Source organism: Pongo pygmaeus, chromosome 14 (genome assembly GCF_028885625.2).
Source record: "Pongo pygmaeus isolate AG05252 chromosome 14, NHGRI_mPonPyg2-v2.0_pri, whole genome shotgun sequence".
Classification (NCBI taxonomy): domain Eukaryota; kingdom Metazoa; phylum Chordata; class Mammalia; order Primates; family Hominidae; genus Pongo; species Pongo pygmaeus.
In genome coordinates this window covers 86,705,245-86,723,201 of record NC_072387.2, presented here as the reverse complement: position 1 = coordinate 86,723,201, position 17,957 = coordinate 86,705,245, and the positions used below count along the sequence as shown (strand labels likewise).

General features: G+C 35.5%; 1 protein-coding gene across 28 annotated transcripts in view; it reads left to right on the top strand.

Moving 5' to 3' along the window:
* The window catches only part of MYCBP2 (MYC binding protein 2), a 275,983-nt gene that overhangs the window by 13,405 nt on the left and 244,621 nt on the right, over positions 1-17,957 (top strand). For 27 of the 28 annotated variants that reach the window (XM_063650979.1, XM_063650974.1, XM_054446938.2 and 24 more), the window contains exon 2: positions 16,854-16,929. In XM_063650979.1, the coding sequence (XP_063507049.1) occupies positions 16,854-16,929 (76 nt within the window). Of the gene's footprint in view, positions 1-10,281; positions 10,395-16,853; positions 16,930-17,957 lie in introns of those variants that run through there. The other variant, XM_063650988.1, reaches the window with a different exon arrangement.

Below are 17,957 nucleotides of genomic sequence, written 5' to 3'. Positions count from 1 at the left end.
TCGTATTCAGCTTATTAATTATTTCTTTAATGGATTGTACCTTGGTGTTGTAGCTAAAAAGTCATCTAGGTTTTCTCCTGTGTTATTTTCTAAGAGTTTTATAGTTTTGCATTTTACATATAAAGTCCGTTTTCCATTTTGAGTTAATTTTTGTGAAGGGTGTAAGGTTTGTTTCTAGATTCATTTCTTTGTATGTGGTCCAAAGAACCAACTTTTGGCTTTCTTAATTTTCTCTATTATTGATCTGTTTTCTATTTCATTGGCTTTTCCATCATCATTGTAATTTATTTCTTTCTACTTTCTTTAAGTTTACTTTGCTGTTCTAATTTCTTAAGATGGAATCCTAGGCCATTGATTTTAAATTTTTCTTCCAATATAAGTATTTAAAGCTATGAATTTTTATCTGGGCTGTGCTTTAGTTACATCCCACAAATTTTGACTGCTATATATTTGTCATTTAGTTCAAATTATTTTCCAATTTATTGTTTAAAATTATTATAACTTTCAGATATGGTGTTTTCTTACATATTAATGTATTATTGTTATTACTTTCTAATATAAACCTTGTATGATTTTGATCTTTAACATTTATTGAGATTTGTTTTATTGCCCAGGATATGTTCTGTCTTGATGATTGTATTATACACACTTGAAAAGAATGTGTTTGGTCATCTTTGGACATGAAGTTCTATAAATACCAGTTAAAGTTGAATGATAAGTGTTGTTTGGATGTTTATGTTTTTATATTTAAAGTTTCTCCTCTTAGGCAACTAGTATAGAACCTTGCCCTTAAAAAAAGAAATCCACTGTCAATCTTTGCCTTTCAATTGGAGTGTTTAGATCATTAATATTTAATATGATTAATTATTGACATATTTACCATATCAACAGTGAGAGGTCTGCCACTTTATTGTCTTCTGTTTCTCTTTTTTTGTTCCTTTCTTCCTCCTTTTCTGCCTTCTTTGGGATTATTTTTTAGTATTTCATTTTAGTTGCTCTGTTGGTCTTTTCAGCGATATCTCTTTGTATTTACTTTTTTTATGCCCGAGGGATTACAGTATGCATACCTAACTTTTTACAGGCTACTTAGGGTTATTATTATACTAATTCACTTAAAACACAGAAACCTTGCAACCATACAGATCCTTTTATTCTCCCCTCCCCCAGAGACCTTTATGTTATAGTTGTCATGCATACTATACTTGGCAAACATCACCAAACAATGTTATAGTTTTTGTTGTCAACAGTCATGTGTACTTTATAGAACTTAAAGGAAAAATCTAGTATTTTGTGTTTTCCTATATATTTATTATTTCTATTGCTCTTTCTTCATTCCTGAAGATGCAGCATTTCCTTTCAGCCTAATGTTGACCTTAGCTTTTCTAGCAGATCAGTCTGCTGGGGATACATTCTCTTTGTTTTTCTTTGAGAATGTATTTATTTTACTTTCATTCCTAAAGGATATTTTAGGTGGATATATAATTCTGAGTAGATGCTTGCTTCCTTGAGCACCTTAATGATGCCATTTAGCTGTCTTTTCACTTCTCTGATTTCTGGTGAAAAATCTTTGTAATGTAAACCTTATTCCCCTCTGTGTGGTGTGTAATTTTTTTCTAGCTGCTTTCAAAAATTTTTTCTTTGTTTTTGGTTTTCAGCAGCTTAATTTGATGTGTGTCTAGTCATTTTCTTTAAGTTTATCCTCTTTGGAGAGTACTGAGCTGCTCAAATCGGTAAATTTTTGGCTTTCACTAAGTTTAGAATGTTTTGTACCATTGTGTCTTTCTTCTGACCTTACAAAATTCTAGTGGCAATTATGATAAAACTTTTGAGATTGTTTCACAGGTCTCTAACTGTTCAGTCTCCTATCAATTTTTTTCTCTGTTTTTCAGATTAGGTTATTTTTATTGATACACGTTCAGGTTCACAGACTGTTTTCTCTCATCTCCGTTTTCTTTTTGAGCCCAACCCGTGAACTTTTTATGTATTGTTTATTTCACTTTTAACATTTACGTTTGGTTCTTTTTTAAAAAACAAACAAACAAAACTTCTCTTTCCCTGCCGAGAACCTCTTTCCATTCCATTCCATTGTCCTTGTCTTTCCTCGATGTAGCATATTTATAGTGGTTGCCTTCCAGTCATTGTTGGATAATTACAACATGTGCATCGTCTTAGGGTTGGCATCTTTTGATTGTCTCTTCCCTTGAAGTTGTTCACATTTTTCTTATGTTTTGCATTGTGAGAATTTGGGATTGTATCTTGGACATGGTTAATGTTATATTTTGTAAACTCTGGGGTTTATTATAATTCTCTGGAGGATGTTGTGTTTTTTGTTGCTTAGGGGATCCCTTTCTGTGTCTTTCTCTTTTTCAGGACTTCCTGCACATTTTCCATCATATCAGTTTCTTTTCTCAGTTCCTCTGGCCAGAAAGAGTTTTAACTTGGAGTTTTCACTTCTGGGTTGTAGCCCTGTAATGCAGTGATCTCTTCCTGGCCTTCAGGCAAAGCTGTTAGTGAAAGGAGAAAAACAACCAAACTGGGAAATTTACTCTTCTGTGAATCACTTTTCCAAGTTTTGACTCCCCTCCAGAATTTGCTTTTATTTGTTTTTCAGAGTCCTGAGTACTTTTTTTGGTCTTTTAAAAATTTTGCCCAAAGTAGTTGTAAACAGTGGGGAAAACAGGCCGTTTTGGGGTTTATGCCAATGTACTGGAACCAGAACTCTCTTATCTGGCTTTTAAAAAAGATTTTCCCTTTTATTGATTTTTAGCAGCTTGACGGTATTGTACCTAAATATGGTGTGTGTGTATGTGTGTGTGTGTGTGTGCGTGCGTGCGTCTGTGTCTCTGTGTGTGTGTATCCTGCTTGGTATCCATTCAGTTTGTTAGATCTGTGTGATGTTAATTTTTATTTAACTTGCAAATTTTGGCCTTTATTTCCTCAAATATTATTTCAGACTCAATTTCTTATTTCCTTCTGGGAATCCAATTATATATATATATATGATACTGTTTGATATCATATGTGTCTATGATCATATATATGACATATTTATATGACCAGATAGTGAATAACAGACTTTATGGGCCATAGAGTCTCTGTTGCAGCTATGCAGCTCTGTTCTTTAGTTTGAAAGCAACCACAGACAATATATATAAATGGATAAGCATGGCTGTGTTCCGATATAACTTTATTTACAAAGACAGGAAGCCGTTTTTGGCATGTAGACTATAGTTTGCTGACCCCTGAGTAGGTGGTAATCGTTGCTGGAGCTACATTGTGAATTCAGGGAATCAAAGAAGTGCAGAACAGAAATGTTGGAAATAACTACAATGTAGGGAGCGGGGTGGATAAATATGAGGAGGTAGGAGATATGACTAGAAAGATATGTTAGGACTAGGTTATTATGTTCCATGTATTTCTTTATTTGAAAATAGTATGAAACAATCATAGGGTATTTTTTTGTTTGTTTTCTTTTTTTTTTTTTTTTTGAGACGGAGTCTCACTGTTGCCAGGCTGGAGTGCAGTGGGGCGATCTTGGTTTACTGCAGCCTCCGCCTCCTGAGTTCAAGAGATTCTTCTGCCTCAGCCTTCTGCATAGCTGAGACTACAGGCGCCCACCACCATGCCCAGCTAATTTTTGTATTTTTAGTAGAGATGGGATTTCACCATCTTGGCCAGGATGGTCTTCATCTCTTGACCTCGTGATTTGCCCACCTTGACCTCCCAAAGTACTGAGATTACACGCGTGAGCCAGTGCACCCAGCCAATCATAGGTTTTTAAGCAATGTAATGGTAGAGTTAAACTTTCAATTTATAAAGATAATCTCTAGTAGCATTATAGAGGATGAATGAAAAGGAGCAGATCTGCAAAGCAGGGCTACCTTTAAAGAGGCAGTTGCAGTAATTCTGACAAGTGAAAATAAATGCTGAGAAAAGACAATGGGAAGATGGAATAAAGTGGATTTAATGATATATTTAGCAGGTGACTAGATCTCAAGTGCAAATATAATAATGACTTTCATCTAGATAGGGAGGAAGAGCTAGTTTCTCAAGAGTCTGTTCTTGGGATTCTTCTCTCTGAACTTTCTTCTTTGGTTGTCTCAGGCTTATGATTTCAGATATGCATTTGACTTCCTGGTCTGTGGTTTTTAGGTAAAACCTCTTTTCTTAAGCTCTAGCCTGTGTTTTGAAAAGTCTACTGCTAGGATTCTCTCAGTCCTGTTCAGATACATTATGTTCAGTATATTCATAATCTCCTCGTGAACATACTGTCACTCACAAACTGCCTCTTTTCCTTTAGGCCAGTGAAACTGAAGTCTGAGATAGGTTCTTGAGGTTGGCAGTAAGAAATTATAATGAGCCAACACCCACTCACTTCACCTCCTTTTTTCAGGAGGCAAGGAGAAGTCACATTTCAGTGGGAAAGTGAGGCTGGACATGGGAGTTATTTAGAAATAGTGTTTAATAATGTTTAAAGGGAAAGAAGGAAAGCAGTAGCTTAAGGAAGGAGACAAATAATTAATTTGTCTTTTGGATTAGATACCTATAGCAGATGTTCTTAGTGTCCTAGCCATATGCCTTTGGCATCCATTTGCATACTGTCTTCTGCAAACATCTATGACTATCAGCCTGAAAAGAAACACACTTGGCCTGTGTGCAGGGCAGCTCACACACCCTAGAGAGTTAATGCCTTCAGAAAAACTTTCCACCAGTGATGGATGGGGATTTGGTAGATAAATACCTTTGTCTCACCTGCATTTAGGATACCTGAGCCATGTTTTCTGCTGTCTACCAGAGTTCTCCACTGGTTCAGGCCCTAGTTCCCCATCAGGGTAACTGGCTTCATAATATGTCCTTTCTTTACTTCCTTCTTTTCCCTGTTTTACTTTTGTTTTCCCTACTGGTGCTTTTCCTGGGATCACCTCTCAAAATAACTACTGCAGTTGAATTCTTGAATTGAGGTCTGCTTCTGGGGAAACCCAAACCAAGGTAGACATTTGAATTTGGCGTGGGAATAATAATAAAAATGTGTTTAGCACTTACTAAATACCAGGCATAATTCTAAGTGTGTCATCATCCAATGGGGTAGGTACTGTTTTCACCCTATTGTATGGATGAGAGAACTGAAGCACAGAGAGGTTAAAGTAATGCCAAGATCACAGTGCTGGTAAATGACAGAGCCTGTATTTGAACCCAAGTCATTTGTTTCTAAATTCTGTACTCTTAACCTATCTTGACATAGCAGGCTGAAGGAAAAGGGCAGGGATAGTAAAAAAGAGGGAGAGAATGGGAGTAATTAATAGAGTAAGGCCCTGGGTTAGCGATCATTTCAAGGTGGGTGGAAGAAAAGTAAAGGGAGTACATTTGTAATGGTGTCTCTATTTTATCGGTTAAATAGATGGTTAGAGTCTCTGCTCTGAGTTGATGGGTAAGGAAGGGATTTTGAAGTAGCTGGAAAGGTTCTAGATTTTTATGGTAGATGTACCTTGATAGAGAACTTAACTGACTTTAGACCAGCAGTCTAATGATGTTCAGTAACTCCAATAGCTATTATTGTTTAGGGTTGTTACAGCTTATTGAACAAGGTTTGTAACCAGTATAAAAGTGAATATAGAACATGAGCAGATAGCCCACATTAGAAGTGATATATGTAGTAAAGACTTATGGGACAGGAAAAGGAAGAAAAAGGAGCCAGTAAAGAAGACTGAGAAGGAACCACCATCAGAGGTGGAAGGAACACTAAAGTAGAGGTTCTAGAAGCTGGTGGGACAGGGGGCATGGATATAAAGAAGTAGGCACTGTTTGGTAGTTATCGTATGTGGGAGAATGTGAAGGATAAAGACTGAAGATGGGCAGTTGAATTGGCTACTAGAAAGTTTGTGGTATTGAGAAGTCTCATAGACTTGCATGAGTTTGATAGTAAGGTGTTAAAAAAGTTCAATACAATGAAGATTTTTTTTTTTTTTTTTTGAGACAGGGTCTCACTTTGTCGTCCAGGCTGGAGTGCGGTGGCATGACCATAGCTCAGTGCAGCCTCTAACTCCTGGACCAAAGCGATCTTCCCACCTCAGCCATCTGAGTAGCTGGGACTGCAGGCACATGCCACCGTGCTTGGCTGATTTTTTTTTTTTTTTTAGTAGAGATGGGGTCTTGCTGTGTTGCCTAGGCCAGGACCATTTTTTTCTTCAAGAAATTTAGTGATGAAGAGGGATAGAGGATTACTTAAACTTTTTTTCCCTTTTGAATTGGAGAATGACAGTAGTCCTCTAAGGTTAGAAACCACAGAAAAAAAAGCATAAAGGGTAAACAAAGAGAGGGATGTATGGTTGAGCAAAATCTCAAGGATGGTGAATGAAATGAGATCTGGTGTATGAGAGGAAGTGCATACTTGGATAGAGTAAGGGCTGTCTCTTTGGGTGGGGGAAGGAGGAAGTTTCAGATTTGAAAAGGTCTCAGGGATATATTTTTAGCCTTTTTATGTTTCTGTGAAGAATTCCAGATTTTTTTTCTGATCTGTTTTCTAGATCTTAAATTTTCTATTCAGCTGTGTCCTGTACACTTAAATCCACCTATGGAGTCTGTAGCGTCAGTTATTTTTCATGTCTGGTTTGATTTTTTTTCAAATGTGCTTGGTTGTTCCCCATTCCCTGCAGATATTTTAATGATAGTCTTATTTCTTTAAATTCGATACGCATATTCTTGTTACAATCTTTCCGAAAATCTCACCATCTGAAGTCTATTTGGGTGTCTTTCTGTTGCCTAGTTCTGCTGTTCTCACTCAGAGTGCCTTGTATCTCTGTGTTCGTAGTTATTTGCTTGCTCTCATTCCTCTTGTAGTTCTCTGAGGCCTGGGATGAATAGATTGCATTCATGATATCATTAGAAAAGTGTTACAGTTTTACAATTGCTTCAAGGCTTGAGTTTCCCTGGCCTACCTAGGCTATGTTTACTTAGAGTACAAATATGCATGAGGCAGGGTCTATAGTCACAACTTTTCAGAGACTTCTCCTTCCCTCACTCATACTCCCTTCCATATTCCCCTACCCTCCCCTACCCTCTTTTCTTTTTCCTTCTGCTTCTCTGCCCATTGCCAAGGTAGCTTTATTTATAGTGCTCCCCCCATGTGAAGACTTCCAAATAAGATCAAGAGACTGAAGCTATATATAAGAAATCTGTTTTCATCTCTCCCCTAAATCAAGTTGAACTGTTAAAATCTCTTTATTACTAATTAGCCGGCTAGGTTAAGTAAATAAAAGTTTTCTACTTAGTAATGAGATAACTATTCCTCCCTAATTTATTCATTGATGCTTGAACATGATAGGAGTATCATTACATTAATTACACAGAATGAGTCTGGCTTCTGTGGAAAAGTTTCAGTTTACATAAGGTGCTTCATATATTGATTTTTAAAAGTTGGTCTTGTATTGAGTGACCTTGATAATTCACTTGTTAATTCTTTATTTGTGGATTATTTTGTATTTTCTATAAATATAATTATCTACAAATAAAAAATGCTTTGCTTTTAATTTTTAATCATTATGACTTTTATTTCATTTGCGTCACTTACTGACCTTCAATATTGTGTTAACAGAAGTGGTGATAGTACAAATCCTTGCATTTTCCTCCTATGCTTAAGTGGAAATACTTAATTTTTCAACATTCAGTATAGTTGAATATACTGTTAAAAGTAGGTTTTTTGTAGATAATCTGTATTAGATTAAGTAAAATCTGTTCCTGGTTCACCAAGGAGTTTCATCACTAGTGGTTGTTGAGTTTTAAAAATACTTTTTCTGTTTCTATTGAAGTGATCATATGTTTTGTTTCTTTTGTTCTGTTATTATATTGAATTATGTTGATTATGTATTTATTCTTCCCACATGTTGTTAGACAAAATTATTTGTAGGTAAATGGCTCTCTCTTTTTTTAAAAAAAATAGGGGTAATTCACATACCATAAATTCACCCTTTTATACAACTTATTGGTTTCCAGTATATTCACAAAGTCATACAACTAAACATTTTTGTCACTCCATAAATCCCAAAGCTATTAGCAGTCAGTTTCTGTTCTCCTTTCTATCAGTTTCTGGCAACTACTACTTCCTGTTTTTATGAATTTGCCTAACTAGACATTACATATAAATGAAATTATACAATTTATGACCTTTTGTTGCCATTGTTTCTTTCACTTAGCATAATGTTTTCAAGGTTCATCCATGTTGTAGCATGAGTCAGTACTTCATTCTTTTTTTATGGGTAAACAACATTCTCTTATATGGAAGTGCTACACTTTATACATTCATTAGTTGGTGAGCATTTGGCTTGTTTCTACTTTTTGGCTGTGCAGTATTTTTGCTTCTATGTTCATAAGAGATATTGGTTTGAAATTTTTGTATTTTGAAATGTTCTCTTCAAATTTTGATATCAGAGTTATGCTTGTCTTATGAGTTGGGAAATGTTTCTTCTTTTTATATTGTCTAAAAGAGTCTAACATTGATAATGTTTGAAAGAACTACCAGTGAATTTTTAAAGTATTTGGAAGAATTCACCAACAAAGCCATCCGAGTCTACAGTTTTCTTTGTGGATAGGTTGTGATTAGGGATCCAGTTTTTTTTCAATATATAGAAGACTATTCAGATATTACATTTTTTTCCGTTGTTTAATGTTGAGAAGTTACATTTTTTCAAGGAATTTATCCAGTTTATTTGTCAAATTTATGGGCAGCATCTGTAGTGATGTCTCCTTTCTTATTTCTCGTATTGGTAATTTGTGCTTTTACTTTTTTCCTGACCATTTTTGCTCTAGGTTTGTTATATTTATTTCATTTTATTTTAAGATATTTGCTATATATTTAATTCACAATAATTGTACATATACATGGGGTATAATATGATATTTTGATACATGTTTGCAATGTGTAATGATCAAATCAGGATAATTAGCATTATTTATCACCTCAGACATTTATCACTTTATCATTTCTTTGTCATGAGACCATTCAAAATCCTCTCTTCTACCTGTTTGAAGTTGTATAATACATTGTTGTTTATGATAGTCACCCTGTGGTGCTATATAACACTCAAACTTACTCCTACTTTCTAGCTCTGATTTTGCATCTATTAGCCAACCTCTGGCTACTCTTCAACAACTCTTCTACTCTCTACTTTTATGAGATCAACTTTTTTAGCTTCCACATATGAGTAAAAACATGCCATATTCATCTTTCTTTGCCTGGCTTCTTTAACTTAAGATAATGTCCTCCAAGCTCATCCACGTTGCTGCAAATGACAGAATTTTACTCTTTTTTAATCACTAAATGGTATTTCATTGCGTATATATATCACATTGTCTTTATCCATTCATCTGCTCATGGAAACGTAGGTTGATTCCACATCTTGGCTATTGTGAATAGTGTAGCAGTGAACATGGGAGTTCTGAATCTTTTCAACATACGGATTTTTTTCCTTTGGATATACACCCAGTAGTGGAATTGCTGGATCATATGGTAGTTCTGTTTTTAGTTTTTTCAGGAGCCTCCATTCTATTTTCCACAATGGTTGTACTGATTTACATTACCATCAACAGTGTGTGAGTTCTACTTTCTCCACATCTTCAATAGCATTTATTTTTTGTCTTTTTGTTATGTATGCTAATCTTTTCAGAGAACCATTTTTGGCTCCCTGATAATCTCTATTGAATGTCTGCTTTCCATTTCATTGGTATCTCTTATTTTTATTTCCTTTCTACTAAGTATTTTGCATTTAATTTGTGGTTTTCTTTCTAGCTTCTTGAGTTGTAAGTCTAGATAATTTACTTTCAGTGTTTTTTTCGATATACGCATTTATGTGTATGCAAAAGGCGATGCATTTTGTGGAAGTACTGCGTTAGCATTCTACCAATTTTGTTATGTCATATTTCATTTTCATTTTATGGAAAATATTTTCTGATTTCCTTTGTGACTAGTTCTTTGACCCATAGTTTATTTACAAGTCTTGTTTTTTGATTGCCAAACATTTGGGAATTTCTTAGTTTTTTGTTTTTTTTTTTTTAATTTCTGGTTTAATTTTTCCATGACCAGAGAATTACCTTATCATTCAGTCCTTGGAAATTTGTTTAGACTTGGTCTGTGGTCCGGCATATTATCTATTTTGGTAAATGTTCTATATACACTTGAGAAGAATATGCATTCTACTGTTGTTGGATATGTTTCTGTATGTATACCAATTAGGTCAGGTTGATTAATCATGGTTTGTTTGTTTGTTTGTTTGTTTTGAGACAGAGTCTCGCTCTGTCGCCCAGGCTGGAGGACAGTGGTGTGATCTCGGCGCACTGCAACCGCCACCTCCCGGGTTCAAGCGATTCTCCTGCCTCAGCCTCCTGAGTAGCTGGGATTACAGGTGCGTGCCACCACGCCCGGCTAATTTTTGTATTTTTAGTAGAGACGGTATTTCACCATGTTGGTCAGGCTGGTCTCGAACACCTGACCTCGTGATCCACCTGCCTTGGCCTCCCAAAGTGCTGGGATTACAGGCGTGAGCCACCACACCTGGCCGATTAATCATGTTTTCAAGTTTTTCTGTGTCAGTGCTGTTTTGGTCTCTACTTGTTCTATCAATTACAGAGAGGTATGTTAGAATCTACTCTTTCAATTGTGAATTTGTATTTTCCCATTTTACTTCTGTCAATTTTGCTTTATATATTTTGAAGCTGTGTTACTGGATGCATTCAAATTTAGGAGTGTTATGATTTCCTAATGATTTGACCCTTTTGCCATTTAGAAATGCTCTTTTCATTTCTTTTAATACTGTTGCCTTAAAAATTACTTTGTCAAATATTAAAATAGCCACTCCAACTTTTTTTGGGAGACTGGAGAGTGTGCTTGAGATACATCTTTTTCTGTCCTTTTAGCATGTATCGTTTCATTTAAAATTATGATGTTACAGTTATTAAAGGAAGACTTTCCTTCAGTATTTCTTGTAATATTGGTCTCTTGACAGTGAATTATGTCAGCTTTCATGGATCTAAAAACATCTTTATTTTTGTCTTCATTCTTAAAAGATACATTCTTAAAGGTTATATGATTCCAGGTTACTTTCCCCTACCTCTAACCCCCATCCCTCCACTCTACCACCTCCCCCTCCCCACCCCCCAGCACTTTTCAACACAAAGAATGGAACTATCAATTTTATTGTTCCTTTAAGTGTATCTCTTCTCTGGTTGCTTTAAAGATTTTCTCTTTATGCTTTGCTTTTAGCAGTATGACCATGCTGTGCCTAGGTATGCTTTTCTTTGCATTTTCCTGCTTAAAGTTCCCTGAGTTTCTTGAATCTCTCAGTTGATTTCTTTCTTCACTTTTGGGAAATTGTCAGTAATTATTTTGTCATATATTGCTTTTGTTCCATTCTTTTTTCTCTCTTTCTGGGATCCCAATTATATGAATATGAGACCGTTTGACTTTGTCCCACATGTCTCATTCTCTCTTTTGTTCATCCCATTTTTGTTTCCGTGATTGAATTCTGTTATTTATTTATTTATTTATTTATTTTTGCTGTTTGCAAGTCTGTGAAACCTGTTTTTCTGTAACTTACTCTGCTTTTTAAATCATATGAGAAGTTCTTAATTTCAGATGTTTATTTTTCAGTTTCAGAATGTCCACTTGGTTCTTTTTTTATAAATTATGTTGAAAATTGCCAATTGCATTATTTTACACGTTGTTAATCTCTGCATCTCAGGTACTTGCATCCTAACGTTAATATCTGGGTTTTCTGTGAGTCTGACGAATTTTCTGGTTTTCTCTTGATTATGTGTCTGCCACATATTTTGCTTCTTTTGATGTCTCTTAATGTGTTTACTTAGTGTCCCCAAACTAGACTAACACTGTGTATGAATGAACATGATTTTCTTTCAGATGATGTGTTTTCTCCTAGAGAGGTTTGCTCTTTGCTATGTCAGACAGATAGAATGAGGAGTTTGATTATCTCAATCCAGTGAGGGATTACATAGTCTGCTCCCTCCCTCTACTAGGATTCTGTCTTCTTATGGAAGTTTTCTCTTCCCTTTTGACCCAGCCTCTTTTTTTTTTTTTTTTTTTTTTTTTTGAGATGGAGTCTTGCTCTGTAGCCCAGGCTGGAGTGCAGTGGTGCAATCTTGGCTCTTGGCTCACCACAACCTCTGCCTTCCAGGTTCAAGCGATTCTCCTGCCTCAGCCTCCCGAGATGCTGGGATTGCAGGCACGCACCACCACACCCAGCTAATTTTTTGCATTTTTAGTAGAGACGGGGTTTCACCATGTTGGCCAAGCTGGTCTCGAACTCCTGACCTCAAGTAATCTGCCCTCCTCAGCTTCCCAAAGTGCTGGTATTACAGGCGTGAGCCACCGCGCCCAGCCTTGACCCAGCCTCTCTATCATCCTTCAGTGTTCCAGTTCTATTTCTGAGGAGATATACCACTGGGAAAGCTGTCTGTGTATCTGGAGCTTTTCTAGATTCTCGTCTGTCATTTCAGCCCACGTGGACATCTAAAGCACTACTAGTCTCTTGTTTCCTTTATTAGAGTTCCTCTGCTTAAGCCAAGCTCAGTCCTTACTCATGCCCAAACTCTGCAATTACCCCCATGGAAGAACAAGCCAGTGGTCTCAGCTGCCTTGGAAGTGCTCTTCCACCTCTGGATTTTTCGTTCTTTTAGTCCTCATTGCTTCCACAGCTTTCTTATGTTGGTTAGTCTAGTCTTTGAAGCAGGCGCATTGGCCTGCCTCCTATCTAATCACTTACTTTAGGGAAGTGGAAGTCAGAAGTTTATCTTTATAAAAAGAAAATGCAGATAATTTTAGGAGTGCTTATTTTTATAAGCATAGTGATGTTTTGAATAGTTTTATCTGTGTCGCATACTCATAGCTATAAAGCATTTTTTTCCTTTCTGATATGGGCCTGTTTATCAAAATATGCCCCAGATCTGGGGCAAGCAAACAAAGACCCACAGACCAATGAGGCCCAATTCTTGTTTTTATGTAGCCTGTGAGCTAAAAATGGTTTTTACATTTTTAAAAGGTTGAAAAGAAAATAAAAAAGGAAAAGAATGTTTTGTGAGCATTATGTGAAATTTGGAAGTTTTATTTTAATATATGCACACTCCTCTCTTTATGTGCTGCCGATGGCTGCTTTCGTGCTGTAACCATTGAGTAGTTGCAACAGAGATCTTGTGACTCACAAAGTGTCAAATATTTGCTGTGTGGCCTTTTGCAGAAAAAATTTCCCTATTCCTGCTTTAGATCACAGGCTCAGGAATTTTTTATTTCTTATTACTAAGAGAAATGAAGCAAAAGATTGAAACCATTTTATTCCAGAAGTTCTGTAAATTTGGATTTATTAAAATCTTAGCATTTTAGAGGATTTAGAAGGAACCTCAGTCTCCTTCATCTCTTTATTTTGCAAATGTGAAGCAGATTTGAGTGAAAGAGGTTTTAAAATTATGACTACATTTTTGGTATAAAGTATACTCAGTAATAAGCTGATAGAGAAACTATTGATCTATATCACTGAACAATTTGCAAAATTGATTTGTTCTTATATTGCAGAAGCATTTGGTTTTTCTTAAACAGCGTAGCTCTTAAGAAAATATTTTTGGAATTTTTAAAGTAAATATTTTAAGATAAATATTTAAGGCATGTTAATAGCCTTTCCCTTTTATTGTCAACCACAATTCTTTCAAATCTCATGGATATGAAGTTATTTTTGTGAGAAGACTAAAAGTCTTACAGGACCAATTCCATACATTCTTCATTAAGCTTCGATTGATTTAGAATATAAAGCCCTAAATCATCAGAAATTCCAAGGTAAATTGTTAATGTGTAAGACTGGTTTTTAGAGTTTCTCTTTTATATTCCCATCGTCAGATATTGTGAAAGGTTTAAGCTTAGTTCTCAAATATAGAGATATAATGGTATGTTATATTACTAGCAAATGGCATTTTTAAATTTTCTAATGTTGAATACAAATTTTGTTTATATAATTTTCAACTTATTACTGGCTCTTTTAGAAAACCTCTACCTCTACCTCTGCAAACCAAATCAACAACAACAAAAAAATACAGTAAAAGTAATTTATAATTAATTTGGGAATAGCCAGTTCTTGGATGGTCTATACTTAAGAATTGATGGGTTCAGATTTATAAGAATTGTTACAACCAATTAAATGCCATCATGCATAGAAAGAAGTATTTTAGAAATGTACGTAAAGTCATATGAACTTTAAAGAAGTTCCATTAGATAAAACAGACACAAACATTGGTCTCTAATTGGGAAAATTTAAGTCAGTTATAACTAGTCTTTAGGAAATCTATCTGTATTTGGATTTATATATTCTACTTCTCTGAAAATTGGTTTGGAATAAATTTTGATGCTTTTATAAGTTATATAGAAGGGGCTAACCTCTTAGTAGTTATGTATTCCTGTTGCTCAAATATCTGATTTCACTCAGGTAGTCTTTAATATAAAGGAAAGTTGGTTTCCTAAATAGTATGAAGAATACTTATTGTGTTTTATTTATTTGTTCATCTGATGTTTATTGACCATCCATGATGTTTCACATTGATGCAGGTGCTGAAAGTACACAGTTGAAATAGACATTCGTCATGCCCTCACAATGCTAGTAGTTGAGTAGATTCTATAAGCAGGTATATATATTTATGTTTAGCATTTGGCACTGTTAATCTTTCTTTCTCTTTACTTTTATGGCATACTATCTTGTGGAAATCTCATCCACATACATAGTTTCCATGACCTCCTTTGTACTAAAGTCTGTGCAAAATAATCCCAAGGATAACTCCTTAGTGGGCCTTTCTGGCTAGATATGCTTTAAATGCACTCATGTATCGATACCATAGATGTAGATACCTTATTTTAATCTCTGAGTAAGGCATGTAGCTGTAGCTCTCAACTTCCTCATTTCTCCCCTTCCTCACTCTTTCTCTTATACTTTCTCTTTCTCTTAAAATACTTGTTGAGTACTATATCCCAGGAACTTTTCTGGACAGAGGCTAGAGCAATGAACAAGAAAGACAGGGCCCCTGCACTATTGGAGCTTTTAGCTTGGTGAGGAAGCAATACATTAAACAGTTCCATACATAATTACAGTTATTGGCTGTACAGTGAAACATAAATATACGATGAATGAGAGTGTATATTAGGGAAACCCATCCAGTGTGGGGAGTTAGACTTAAGTGACACTTATGCTGAGACCTCGAAGATAGGTAGTGATTAGCAGGAGAAGATGTGGTAGAGAATTTCAGGAAGAGGGAAAACCTTTGTGAAAGTTGTGATGAAGCTTAACAGGTTCAAACAACTGAAAGAATATCCTTCTTGCTGGAGTATGATGAATCAGGTGGAAAAGAATGCAAAATGAGGCAGGAGAGCTCGATGGAGGTCAGTTATGGGAAGAGGATCTTTTAAATGATGTCAGTGCTTTTGGACTTTATCTTAAGAGAATTGAGAAGATACTGATTTTTAAGCTGGGGAATTAACCACTCAGGTTTGTGTCTTTAAAAGTTGAGTTAGGTTCCTATGTGAAGAATGGATTGAAGGGTATGGATGTGCAGAAATGAGTTAAGCTTTTGCAGTGGTCCAGGTAAGAGGTGGTGGTAACCTAGCTTATTAGCATTGCAGCAGTAAAGATGGTGTGGACAGATTCAAGAACTGTTTGAGATATAATTGACCAGATTTTGTGATTATTTTGATTTCAAGAGTGAAACTGAAGGAAATGTCAAGGATAACATTTTCATCTGCTTGTTACTCTTGTCTATTTGTTGACATTTTGGCATTTTGAAGTTAAACATCTTCAAAATCAAACCCATTACTTTTTTTCCAGCAGGCTTAACTCTTCCTTCTAACTTCTCTATTTTTATGAGTGACATTGTCTACCTCCAGGTGACCTAGGCTTAAAACTTTTCTCTTTTGTCACTGGTGTCACTAAATTAGTTACCAAATCTTAAGGACTTGACCCCTTCAGCATCTGAAACAACCTCCTCCCCTTCGCTCTCCCCCCATTCCCTCTTTTTTTCCCTCCCCCTCCTCCTTCATCCTTTTTTCTTTATTACAGCAGTAGTATCCTCTTGTTAGATCACTAAACTGTGCTTTCCATTCAAGTCTCTGAGCTCCTTGAGGACAAGAACTGTCTTTTTCATTTTGTGTCTTTACTACTTTGCATCTCAGCATGGTGAACATAAAACATATTAAGTGAAATGAAAATAAAATGTTTGCCTTGCTGCTTGTTTCTTGCACCATAATTCTTATTCTTTATCACATATTTTTTTCTGTTTCTCAAAAGTTATTCAGGGGCTTCCTTTTGCTTAAAGAATAATTAGGTCTTAGGACTATGAGATAATGAATGTATCCAGACTAGCTGCTGGAGACATAAAGTATATGAGTTGGGGATTTTCCTATAGTAGTTTAGTAAAAAGTGGCTCTTAAGTCCCTTTGCACTGTAGCCCTCACTACCAAAAAGAGCAGGTTTTTTTTCTTGGAAACATCACTGATATTTGTAAACATCCCACTATGGATAAAGTATAAAACACTTCATTTGATGCCTTTTTAATGTTTTAAGTTTATATATGTTTTTGCATATTCAAATTTTTATTATCATTTAATATATTTTATATATTACTTAGCTGCCCCGTGTTATCTTCTCAATAGCTACTTTATATGTTAGTATCTTATATGTGTATGTAAAGTATATTGTTTCACATAAAGAAAGTTTGCAAGAAAAAGATCCAAATGTCTATTTTGGAAATACCCATTTTTGATAGCTTTGTATGTCCTACTGTGAACATTCATTTTTTTTTCCCATTTTTCTTTTAACATTTAGGAATAAGAAAATTTTAAATAAGAAGAAATTGAAAAGAAAACAGAAGAGCAAATCAAAAGTGAAGACAAGAAGCAAGGTAAAGCTGCTGGTAATTTATAAGGAATAGGACTTTTTCATATGGTGATTTGAATAAAAATGCCAAGATTAAAAAATATAAGTATAATTAAACCATTTTGTTAGTATGTGCCGAAGTAATTTTGTAAAAGCCCTTTATGATTTGGTTCCTCTTTTAGTTTCATCTTTCTTTTGGGTGTTTTTTTTCTTTCTTGCCTTTTTTTTTTCTTTTTTGAAACAGGGTCTTGTTTTGTCACCCAGGCTGGAGTCCAGTAGTTTCCTGGGCTCAAGTGATCCTTCCGTCTCAGCATCCTGAGTAGCTGGGACTACAAGTAAATGCCACCACACCCAGCTAATTGTTAAATTTTTTGTAGAGACAGGGTCTCACGGTATTGGCCAGGCTTGTCTCGAACTCGTGGGCTCAAGCAATCCTCTCACCTCAGCCTCCCAAAGTGCTGGCATTGCAGACATGAGCCACTGTGCCCAGCCTATTTTTGGGAGTTTCTTGACCAGTAGCCTGGAAGTTAATATCTGGATGTTGAAAATTATTTGTTATTTATTCTTATTATCTTTGATCAGTCCTTTGGGGGAACATATCCATTTCTGTTCTCTTTCTTCAATCTGACTACAGGTACTGGAAACTTGAGTAAAATTAGCTTGTAAACTGGGACTTGGATTTGGGTTTATCATGTGCCTTTCTTGACAGGAATTAGGGAAACTTGGTGTGTCCATATTGTTCTGAGCCTCTTTTGACTGTTGGTACCTGTGCAAAAGAAAAGGCAATATGGAATATTTGAATTAGGTGAGACCTTAGAAACCAAGAATCTATTTTCACCTAATGCAGAGATCTCTATAAAATCCATCTTTTTTATACTAAACATTTTCAGTGACTAGAGCACTTTATATTACAGTCTCTTTTCTATTGAACATCTAGACAGAAGGAAGAGAAGAGTCATAACTATGATTCCTGAACAGCTTCACTCTGAATTAAAGAAACAATAGATTTGCTGGGCCTGTATAGCAACTGTAGAAGCAATTGTTTCCTACACT